The 12481-nt window shown below is 37.3% G+C and overlaps 2 protein-coding genes and 2 non-coding genes across 4 annotated transcripts; 1 reads left to right on the forward strand and 3 right to left on the reverse strand.

The window, feature by feature from the left end:
- Positions 1-1285: 1285 nt before the first annotated feature.
- Positions 1286-6164, reverse strand: rpl18a (ribosomal protein L18a). The gene is made up of 5 exons (XM_056456290.1): positions 6075-6164; positions 4493-4672; positions 3756-3885; positions 1512-1621; positions 1286-1427 (listed from the first exon to the last, which is right to left on the reverse strand). The coding sequence occupies exons 1-5, from the start codon at positions 6090-6092 to the stop codon at positions 1335-1337; spliced, it is 531 nt and encodes a 176-aa protein (XP_056312265.1). The 5' UTR covers positions 6093-6164; the 3' UTR covers positions 1286-1334.
- Positions 2285-2421, reverse strand: LOC130224281 (small nucleolar RNA SNORA68). Its single transcript, XR_008837345.1, has one exon. It is a non-coding gene; the product is annotated as a small nucleolar RNA SNORA68 (small nucleolar RNA).
- LOC130224282 (small nucleolar RNA SNORA68) lies at positions 3970-4106 on the reverse strand. The gene has a single exon (XR_008837346.1). It is a non-coding gene; the product is annotated as a small nucleolar RNA SNORA68 (small nucleolar RNA).
- Positions 6165-7052: 888 nt separating the features above from the next.
- On the forward strand, positions 7053-11477 carry dynlt1b (dynein light chain Tctex-type 1b). Its single transcript, XM_056455157.1, has 5 exons — positions 7053-7105; positions 7225-7266; positions 8632-8755; positions 8830-8907; positions 11269-11477. The coding sequence occupies exons 1-5, from the start codon at positions 7079-7081 to the stop codon at positions 11337-11339; spliced, it is 342 nt and encodes a 113-aa protein (XP_056311132.1). The 5' UTR covers positions 7053-7078; the 3' UTR covers positions 11340-11477.
- The last annotated feature ends 1004 nt before the right edge of the window (positions 11478-12481 follow it).

Below are 12481 nucleotides of genomic sequence, written 5' to 3' on the forward strand. Positions count from 1 at the left end.
TTAGAAAAGCTTAAGGGAAGTGGTTGCAAAAGTTAGATGGGCCGAATTTAAGTAGATTACTAAATAAAATCCTGCCCAAATGGATGTTTTGTAATAACCCATCTTCAATGAGTAAAGCCACTGAATCTATTATTTTCAGCTCAGCTTGTATGCAACAGTAACTGCATTAAACTGGCTATAATTTTAATGACTGATGAAGACTAAATTAACACTAATTAAATGCCTCAAAGGCACATAAACGAGTCATGATTATGTCTGTATCACTTTAAAATACCTCAGACACTTTGAACTGGCCTTACCTTGTGCTCGCTTCTTCACATACTGACACCTTTGCCACGCTGAGTCCTAGCAAGTGTCGGATAATTATCACATTTACAGCCAATGGCATTACTGGTTCTAAATTAGTCCCGCCCACTTAAAAACCCCGCCTCCGGAAGTTGTTCTTATTGAGTTTAATGGCGGGTTACATCGTTTGAAGTGTAGGAGTGTGAACTAGAGTTGGTCTATTTTCAAATATAAAAAACACTAAGACAAAATAAGTAAAATTATGTTTAACAGCTATACTCTCCATTATTCAGCTTCCCAAAATTCCTACTCATCACTGCTTATGAAATGGTTTAAAAAAACCTCATCACATGGGAATGAATTGTTGGAAAAAAAAAAAAAAAAAAACAATTATATTTAGCTTAACATTGATATAGAATCATTCAGCATGCAGGATAGCTGCTGCTGCTTCAGTCAATCACATGCTAATTTCACCATTTATTACACAAAGTATGAATTAAATTGTTCAGACACACAAAAAAAAATCTAGAGTAAAAATAAAGGTGATATCTCTTTTAGTGTCCGAGCGCAACTCTGTTAGCAGCTGACACAAGCAGAAGAATCTTCTATTAATAATCATCATGCGTTTAACATCATCATCATCATGTACATCCACACTAGCGGTGTGTGATCTGTTCTTACATGTTTTAAAAGGTTTAAACTAGTGCTGTCAAATGAATAATCACATCCAACACAAGCTTGTATTTACAGGACATATAGACCTGCTCACTGTATATATTTACAGATACACACTGTACATATGCTAATACACATTAACAATACAGAATTACAAAAATAAATGACATTCTGTAAATAAACCTCTGTATTACATCAGGATTAATCTTCACAGCACTGGTTTAAACCATCATGACAAGATCTCAAAGCTACCTCAAACAATTCTGCAAATCTTCTGTCTTTTGCATGTAATAAATCTCTCAAAATAACAAACACACACACAGAGTTGACTCCTGTCTTTTTTATTGATCCGTACTGTGAAAAGCACACACACTTTAAAAGAAAGTGTTTGGTCTCTTGGTGGTGAAGCGGGGCTTGTGCTGGCGGCGCAGAACCCTGTGAGGAAGAGGAAACTTGATCTTGGAGTCCTGCAGAAACAACACACACACACATTAAACACTGCATCCTACACACACCTCAATATTAAATCTCACACACACACACACACTCACGTGGAACTGCTTGATGGCGGGTCTGCGGCACTTGTTGGCAGCGATGACCTGCACCTTCATGATCTGGATGGCGTGAGCGCGAGCACGATGCCTGGCACCCATATCACGATCTAAACACACACACACAGGCATTAATGTAGTACACACACTTAAATGAAGCACAAACACACACTAATACAAAAACATTAACAGCAGAAGCACACAACACACACACACACATTAATAGCTCAAACACACTAATACACTGACACACTTTAATACACATGCATTAATTCCTCAAACACACACTGGTTTACCTGTTACGCATGTCACAATGAATAAATAATATATGTATATTTCACTAATCAGCTTGATTAGGAAAGAACGGAGTATTTGATCTTAATTGAGGTGATTTAGCAGGACAGTAATTCAGTGTATTATGATTTTCTGAAGTGTAGAAGCATATGTAGGCACAGATATTGAATAATCGAATGCAAACAGGCGCCGCATGGTCTTCATAGTATATTAAATTATAATAGCATAGAAATTAAAGGCAAATAATTAGTTAATAAACATTATTTATTATACACTAATGTTTTAAATGCACTTAATCTTTCAGTAACCGGCCTTAAATCCAGAGTAAACAAGCATATTATAACGCTATACTCATGTTAAACTAGACAGTGTGGATCCTCCTCGACTTTATTCACGTACACTTTCTACAGGATGAGGATTCATTAATGATTATTGATGAGGAAGTGATGTGTTGTGCAGGTCTAACACGCTTTGGGATCAGATGTGGCTCCTTGAATTCACTTTCAGAGGCACGTTGATTCACAGCCCATGAAAGGCGACAAGGTTCGGTTTGCTTTGTGCACACATAGCAAGGGCAAGACATGATGGAGAGATGACCTTTGGGTTTGTGTGCAGATCATCACGGACTACAACGCATTACACAGGGTAGTAAATGTGTTGTGGAGTTCTGCGCCAACTAAATATTGTAGATGACATTCCTGAAGAGATTTATTCATTTAATTTATTTTTATATTAGGAGAAAAGCCAAAAACATGAGCTGAAAAGCAATGTTTAAAATAAAATGGAAAATCAGTGTAAAGCAAATTTATTTATATTACATAATTGCTTGCTTTTGTTTAAGGACATGCCAGCTTCTATTGCTATTTTTATTGTGAAAAAAAAGCATATTAAATATATATATATATAATAGGGTTGTTGTGATACCTTTAATTAATCTTACGATACTACACCAGCTGAAGGATCACGATACCTAGTATTGCAATATTGTAATTCATAACTCAAATTATGAAGAAAATTGTCAGAAACACTACAAGAAATCATGCTAATATATATATATATATATATATATATATATATATATATATATATATATATATATATATATATATATATATATATATATATATATATATATATATATATATATATACACACACACACGTATAATATATGCATGTGTGTGTATGTGTATACATATATATAGATAGATAGATAGATAGATAGATAGATAGATAGATAGATAGATAGATAGATAGATAGATAGATAGATAAATTAAAGGTTTTAAAAACTATAATAGACAGTGCACAACAGTCTGTCCAGGTTACAGTCCTCAGCAGTAAATACATGGACAACGTTTTGAAGTATTATTGTAAGGAAATTAACTAAATCATTAAGGTAATTAGAGTTAAAAATTACAATCTTAAAAAGTTACGTTTTATTTAGATGGATTGTTTGTGATTGTATGAGTGTTGGCCAGATTGGGTAGCTTTACATGAACAAAGGTAAGATAAGACCTGTTTAAAAACAGACCTACAACACAATTTCAGGAAATTTAAGACTTTAAGGCCTAAAACTTTGAGATTAAAGACATTAAGACCCTGCGGACACCTTGAAATAGTTAATAAATATTCTGATCAAAATCCAATTCAGGCTAAAAAAGGTGCAAACGTTTAGCCTAAAACACAACAAATGAGTGAAAATCATTGAGACTTACTCTGACTGGCTCATATGAGTTTCTCTCAGACTATTTTTTTTTACATAAGTACATTTATATGTTTTTCAGTATGTATTAAATCATCCATTGCAACAAATCTCAAGTTCAACAACTAACTTGTGCTGCTGAGAAGACCAGAAATATGAAAAGGGTCCACACAAATGGTTCCCTGTACCTCTTTGTGATAGGCAAATATTCAATTATTTCAATAACTACGGGTGTGTGTGCAACTCACAGCACTGGGTGACGGCTCCAGACGTGGTCAGATCTCTGTACTCGCGGTACATGTTGTGGGTTCCACTACGGGAGTCGTAGCGGAGCCAGATGCCGAAGTTCTTCACCTTCAGAGGAGATTTCTCAAAGACCTGCGCAGTAAACAAGCCAACTCAAGATTAAATAGGTAATGAACTGAGAAATCAACACTCTCATTAATGCATTAAGACAGGATCAGATGTGGCTCCTTGAATTCACTTTCAGAGGCACGTTGATTCACAGCCCATGAAAGGCGACAAGGTTCGGTTTGCTTTGCGCACACATAGCAAGGGCAAGACATGATGGAGAGATGACCTTTGGGTTTGTGTGCTCGTACAAGTATAAAATCCAGCTGTGAGTTTCAGAGCTCAACACTGTGTGCTTCCTCTAAAATCAGCTCATATTGAAGACCGTCTGACTGAACCACAGCTTCTGGAATCTTTAAGTATTGTAACCCCTCGACTTGTTATGAGGTGAATTTAAGTCAGTAAATCTGTATTCGTAAACAGGCTCAAAAATGTGAAACTATCACTCTTGTACTACTGTAATCAATCATTTCACAGAAGAATTATAATACAATTCTTAATCGTGAGCCAACTGTTTACCGGCGTATTGCAAATGATAAACATAGCCCATCACTACACCTCAGAGCAGCATATAAAGCTAGTTCAGGCCTCATTTATCAGCATGTTTGAGTTTCAGAAAGAAAAACATTCACACCAGGCCGCAGTAGACGATCTCTCCAGAGGCCTTCTTCATCTTCCTCAGCTGGGAGACGAAGTACCAGAAGCGAGACTTTGCCACCACATGGTTTGGGGCGAAGATCCTCATGCGGTACAGAGGAGGTGCGGGGTTTTTCACGGAGGGCAACAGACGCCCAACAACCTTATATTCCCGAAGCTGGAGACACAAACACACCAAAACAACATTACACTTCACATCTCACAACACAGGTTTAAGCACACACTGTACAGATGAGAAACTAAACATGCAAATGAGAACGCATTACGCCCATGTTTTAGGATTTTAGTCTTGGTGTTTAAATATCTAAATGGACTATCACTAAAATAATTACATAGTACACTCAAAGGCACTTTGATATGGTTAAAAATCGTACTTTTGAAGCGGTCACCTTAAAACTTTGGAATTATTAACCAAAACCCTTTCTGCTTTTAAATCTAGTCTTAAAGTTCATTTATAATCTTTAGCTTTTAATGCCATGTGAGAGTCTTATATTAGAGTAGTCCTTAGTTTTAAACCGTGTATGCTTGTACAGCTTTGATAAACACGTTTTTAAAAGCGCTTCATACACAAACATCGGCTTAAACTTACTGAAATAATTTACTGATCATAATGCATTTTTAAACTAGTGCCATTTCTTTTGTTAAATATTTAAAAGTTCACAAGACCTCAAAAAAGCAGGAATATCTTTAACTCATGAATTTTCTGACCCACTATTGATTCAACACTGAACTGAGTCTACAATATAAAACAATTGACAATGTGCTGTTAATAAAATTGTACCCCTGATGCAGAGTGGCTGGAACAGCTCAGACGTGCATTATTTTATAGTAATTCAACTGACTGCAGTGCGTTATTCTGCTTATACACCGCAAGACAGCACTCAGATGATATATTAGAGACATTTGTCAGGGTTTTGTCCCAAAGCCGCTCCTGTGTGTTGAACTAGTTCTTTTTACATCTCATCCAAAACCTTCTGTTGTGTTTGGTGTGGTTTTTTTTTTTTTACTCTTTTTAGCAGTAAAATTGCCTATTTTCATTGTCGGTTTGAGTGTTACAATACAAGAAATTAAGTTTTCCATACTAATAACTCTTATTAAAGTCATTCGACAATAAAACAAGCTGAATTGCTCTTGAAAATCCTCAACACATCCAGTTTAACCAAAACTATTAAAGCGAATTGCTGCTAAACGAACGCTTTGGGCCTGACGTTAAACGAACGGATCACGATGAGAGACATTAAAATACATTTGTCAATCCACCGTCAAGTTAAAGCGCACAATCTCACGCCGACAATTTAAAACGTGACCACAAAATCACTATACAACGTAATATCGTTGTAATGTTTTGTGTGCTGTGGTCGATCAGCACATGGGAGATGCTCCAGCCGCCATGTTGCTCTCCGCAACATCAACGCGTCAAAGCGCATTTTACGCAGCAATTATGCACACAGATCAGCTGAAGCCGCAGTTGTGCACGACTGGGTGTCTTATATACGTTTTTGTGTCTTATTTGTGAAGTTTAAGCGACTGTAAAATTATTTAAGAATAGTTTTACGTACTGTGCCAGACGCCTTCATGGTGTCTCACGCCGACGGCCACTGTGAAAGAGGAAGCAGCAGGGCGGAGATCCCTGACGTCAACCCTCTTCCGAAAGGCGGGACATTCTGGAGCCGCCTTCATTGGTCATTCAGAGCTGTCAATCATATAATCGGTCTCGTTTTTTTAATTTAAAAGCAATTTACATTATATAAATGTATAATATAGTTTATTATGATCCTAAGTAACTGTAATGTATTTTACTATATACTATTTATTATTTTAAACTAAAATTAATTAAAAATAATGTTACAAAAACGAAATAATACAAAAAAATACATATAAGTTAATAAGATGCAGCTATTATTATTAATAAAATACATTTTGTATAAACTAAATAATATTGATAACAATATAACAATATCCAGCGGTCAATCATAGATATTACCGGTCTCGTTTTTCATTGAAAATTAATTTATAAATATAGCAGATTATAATCCTAATGAAACGCAATGTATTCTATGTAATTTAATATATACTATTAATTATAAATAAATATAATATATTTAACATCAAAGCTAAACATTTAGGAATATATATATATATATATATATATATATATATATATATATATATATATATATATATATATATATATATATATATATATACGCATTAAACTAAATGTTTTTCGATTTCTCGTCTAATTCACAAAAAGTCTCTACACATTTGTTTCACTGGATTCATTAATTATGTTATAAGTCACTTCTTTAACTTTATTGGTGGGTAAATTTCGAGCTTTTTACCATTCAATCTGCTCAAATAAGGTTTGTATTTTTGGCAACAACGTGGTTATGCATACTTATTTAACTTTCATACCTTACATTTTTAAGACGCGGTTATTTTATTATATTTACATATTAATTTCATTTTTACCACGCGTGCCGTACTTTTTCTGTGCGTCACAACGTAAGCGACGTATTATTTCCATGACAACCGCTCAGGCTGACGACAACAACGAGCAAACATGGACGACGATCAGATAGTAGAAGAGGTAAACGACGAGAAAGATGTGTAATATTAAATAAGTGTATATGTAAGTGTCTGAAATATTAATAGTGCTGTAATATGGCGGCTGTTACGCCTGTGTTTATTGTCGTGTGTGTTTTCCAGAGCGCGTTTATAGTGGATGAAGTGAGCAGCATCGTGAAAGAGGTGAGTTTCTGTCTCACAGATGATGGTTTAACGTCCATTTAATGTGTTTAGTGTCTATTTAATATGTGTTCTCTGTGTGTTTAGTGTCTATTTAATGTGTTCTCTGTGTGTTTAGTGTCTATTTAATGTGTTCTCTGTGTGTTTAGTGTCTATTTAATGTGTTCTCTGTGTGTTTAGTGTCTGAGTGTGTTATGAACAGTGTTGGGGTTAACGCGGTTGTTCCTAGAAGGGATACAGCTGCGGCCGGAGGTTAACGAGAGTTATTCATATTATTAATTAAATTAACAGTTAATTGTATTTTACTAACCTCTACTCCTTCCCCAAGCTTAAACCCAACTATCACAATAATTTAAAAACACTAAATATACCGAGTGTTATTCTTATTCTTTAATTACCCATTACATTGCATTTTATTAACGTCTCCTCTAAACCAACCCCTCAGAGCAATGTAAAAAAAGGCATTATACAGAGAATTATTTATTAAATTAACCATTAATTGTATTTCAATAACGTCTACCCATACCTCAACCCTCATATTAATGTAAAAATATGAATTATTGTTGTTGTATTACAAAATTGATGCTATATTGATGTATTTGCAGCTGTATCCCTTATCGACCTAACTGGTTAACACATTACAAGTAACAGTAGTTATGTATTTTAATCAGAGTACTTTTAAAGTAATATCTGCATTTAAAGGTCTCCCAGTTACGTTTCAATTGTATCGTGTGTCAGCTCTCCTGTCCCCATGTTTTATATCAGTATTATTATCATTATCATGCAAAACAATCAAACAAAAAAAACTAATTACATGATCTACAATCAGTAACACTCACATAAACAAGACTAATATAGAGGGATAAAGACCATACTTAAAGTAAATAAATGAATGAACACATTATTAAATAAAAATGAATAACATATAATAAATTAGGGGTGGCACAGTGGCTAGCTCTGTGTTCTCACAGCAAGAAGGACGCTGGCTTGAGTCCCGGCTGGGTCAGTTGGCATTTCTGTGTGGAGTTTGCATGTTCTCCATGTGTTGGTGTGGGTTTCCTCCGGGTGCTCCGGTTTCCCCCACAGTCCAAACACATGCGCTATTGGGGACTTGATGAACTAAGTCAGCAGTAGTGAATGAGTGTTTCCCATACTGGGTTGCGGCTGGAAGGGCATCCGCTGTGTAAAACATATGCTGGAATAGTTGGTGGTTCATTCAGTTGTGGCGAAGGGACTAGCGGAAAGAAAATGAATGAATGAATGTGCTTTATTTGAGAGGTTTAGTTAAGGCAGACTATATTCACTCAGAGGATAAATGGTGTACACAGAATTAAAGAGGTAACTGTGTGTGTGTGTGTGTGTGTTCAGTCTCTAGAAGCGGTGATTGGCAGAAACACGTATGAACACAAGCGTGTGAGCCAATGGACGTCCAGCGTGGCGGAGCAGTGTCTCGGGCAGCTCAGCAAACTGGGCAAACCCTTCAAATACATCGGTGAGAAACCTGCAGAAGGGCTGCATGATATATGCTGCAGTTACTGTGCTGATCATCTGCTGTTTCTCCTTCAGTCACGTGCATCATCATGCAGAAGAACGGCGCTGGCCTTCAGTCGGCCTCCTCCTGCTTCTGGGACAACACCACAGATGGTGAAACGCTCTATCACTGTCACTTATACTACTGCTGAATGCTTGATTCTGATTGGCTGATGAGCACTCTAAGATTTATTGTCAGATAAAGGCACAGCTAAAGTAGTTCCGGCAGCGCATTACAGCACCATATCACTCCGCTGAATGATTTGTTACAGCTACAACAGTCAAGAAATCACATCCAAAACGTATTTAGCAAGGGAACTGCTAGCTGGTACAGGCCCTATGACAAAATTCTGGTGATGGCTGTGTTTGATTAGGCCCTCTATAGCAACTCTGAGGGCCCCAAACAGCGTGGGCCCTTATAATAGTCCTCACTTCGCCCCCTAGAGGCGTACATGGTATTTAGTATGCAATGAATGGTTTAACTGTGCTACTGTAATGTGTATATGAATGAGTTTTCATTTTGTCCTCTGGTGAACTGTCCTGCCATTATACAATCACAGCACTTAAGATCTGATTCCTTTAAAACCCGCTGATCTTCACTGCCTGACTGATATACGATATAAAGTGGCCCTCAGAATGCACCAGAAGCACTGCAGTAAATGACATTGTTCTGCACCATGTCTTTAAAATATAGAGACGTATTTTACCGCAGTATTTATAATAGTTTTAGCACTCACCTTTTTCTCCTGATGGCTCGTGTGTTTAGAGGGTTTTTCGTCTCGTTTTACACGTTAACAACTAAATGAATGCTTGGATCTATTTAACTGATTACATTTGAGCTATGTTACAACATCGATGCTGTAAAAGCAAACATATGAAACTGAAAACAGTCGCATTAACCTTTCACAGGAAGTTTATCAGCACATTAGATGTCGCCTACACTATTGTTGTCTATTGAAAGGAATGCGTCAATAGAGCCGCCATTTTAGTACAGGGTAGCCCTCCTTTGAAATGAATGCGGGACCCAGCTGCAGCGGAGGACTGTGGCCATCCAGAGCCAGAGTTTGTGAGCATGGAGATGTATTATCCTCCCTCCTGCTTAATTTGATCTAATCTGTGTCCTGAAACACCCCCCCCCCCTCCTCTCCTGCTTTCACTTCTCATTTTGACAGAGGGAGCGATTCACTTGTGAATGAATCTCCGTTATGAACGACTCGTAAACTTAGCTGACAGTGAGTACGTTTACATGAACACCAATCATTCGATTTTAATGCGATGAAGACAATACTCTGATTAAGAGTCGACCATGTAAACAGCCATTTTTGATTAATTTAATCTGATTAAAGTCATAATGGAACTAAAGAGAAATGTAATTAAGATGTGGAGTACGCTGATATTAGACGCATTATTAAAGTGCATTACAGACATGTAAACACTGTAATCGAACTATTACCTTCATGTAGGACTTTTCACCGCGTTTGCGACAGGATAGTGTATACACACACAGCTATCTGACACTATTATCTGCACCTACAGAGTCAGTGAAGACCACAGACACAGGATTTTTTTCCTATTCAGCGTGCGGTATGAACTTCCATTGAAACTACACTCCTCCAGCAGTTCATAGTCGCATCCAATATCTCGCTTGTCAGGGGGGGCATGCATGAAATGTTCCTGAATGAAAGTGAAAGTGCTGAACTGCAGTTAAAGTCGGCAAATTAACAATAAAACACCCATGTGGCTAGCACGGTGACACAATGACGTTAACCTAATTATGTGTTATAACATGTAAAACGGGATCATACAACTCATGTAAATGTCTTAATCTTATTATTAGATTACTGATGTCCATGTAAACGTAGTCAATAATACGAGTTTCTAGCACTGCAGCGTCTTGTTGTCATATTGCATTTACATTGTTTGCTGATTTTATTCAACAAAACTAGCATAAGCCTAGCATTTAGTGTAAGTTTGTGCTACTTTGCCTTATGGTGAATGCAGTTAGTGACTGCATTATCATCAATATTACTAAAACGTAAATAACGAAATCTTCCCGATGAAATGTTCTGCCTTTGTGCGGTTTTCTTAGTTTGCTCATTATTACACCCGTACACAGCGCTGAAGTCCAGCATCTTCATTGACACACTGTCTTGACTAGTGCGGTTGAATGACATTTGTGCTGGGAGCCCTGTACAAATATGGCGGCGCTATTGACGCATGCTCGGGGTCCGTATGCAATATCTAGTGTATATATCTATGAAAAACACTACATTATATAACATTATAGACCATTAAAGCAATAATCTTTCATACTTCAGCTGTAAGAAAAGCACAGAATAGATCCAATAAATAAACTGTGTTATTATTATTATTCCTACACAGCCTCTTGAACATTTGTTTTTCATTTTTACTTAATAAAAAGTTAATAAATATTATATTCAATAATGAAATATTATATTCTCTGCTCTCCTTCAGGAAGCTGCACAGTCAGATGGGAGAATAAATACCTCTACTGCATCGTCAGTGTTTTCGGACTCGCCATCTAGAGGATTTACAACACACACACACACTCACAAGTATACACCCAGTCACACGCACAAAATCAAAAATACATGCACACAAACAGTCACAATCATACACACACACACACCCACGATCACAAATACACACCCACAGTCACACACTCAATCACACACACACACACACACACACACACACACCCAGTCACACACACACACACACCCACAGTCACACACACAATCACACACACACACACACAATCACAAACACATCCAGTCACACACACACACCCACAGTCACACACACCCACAGTCACACACACAATCACAAATACACACCCACACACACACACACACACACACACACACACACACACACACACACACACACACACACACACAATCACAAATACACACCCAGTCACACACACACACACCCACAGTCACACACACACACACTCACAAGTACACACCCAGTCACACGCATAAAATCAAAAATACATGCACACAAACAGTCACAATCACACACACACACAAATACACACCCACAGTCACACACACAATCACAAATACACACCCACAGTCACACACTCAATCACACACACACACCCACAATCACAAATACACACCCACAGTCACACACCCACAATCACAAATTCACACCCACAGTCACACACACACACAATCACAAATACACACCCACAGTCACACACACAATCACAAATACACACCCACAGTCACACACTCAATCACACACACACACCCACAATCACAAATACACACCCACAGTCACACACCCACAATCACAAATTCACACCCACAGTCACACACACACACAATCACAAATACACACCCACAGTCACACACTCACAATCACAAATATACACCCACAGTCACACACCCACAATCACAAATTCACACCCACAGTCACACACACACAATCACAAATTCACACCACAGTCACACACACACAATCACAAATACACACCCACAGAATCACAAATACACAATCACACACACACAATCACAAATACACACCCACAGAATCACAAATACACAGTCACACACACACAATCACAAATACACACCCACAGAATCACAAATACACAGTCACACACACACAATCACAAATACACACCCACAGAATCACAAATACACAATCACAAATA

This window comes from Danio aesculapii, chromosome 4 (assembly GCF_903798145.1).
Source record: "Danio aesculapii chromosome 4, fDanAes4.1, whole genome shotgun sequence".
Taxonomy (NCBI): Eukaryota; Metazoa; Chordata; class Actinopteri; order Cypriniformes; family Danionidae; genus Danio; species Danio aesculapii.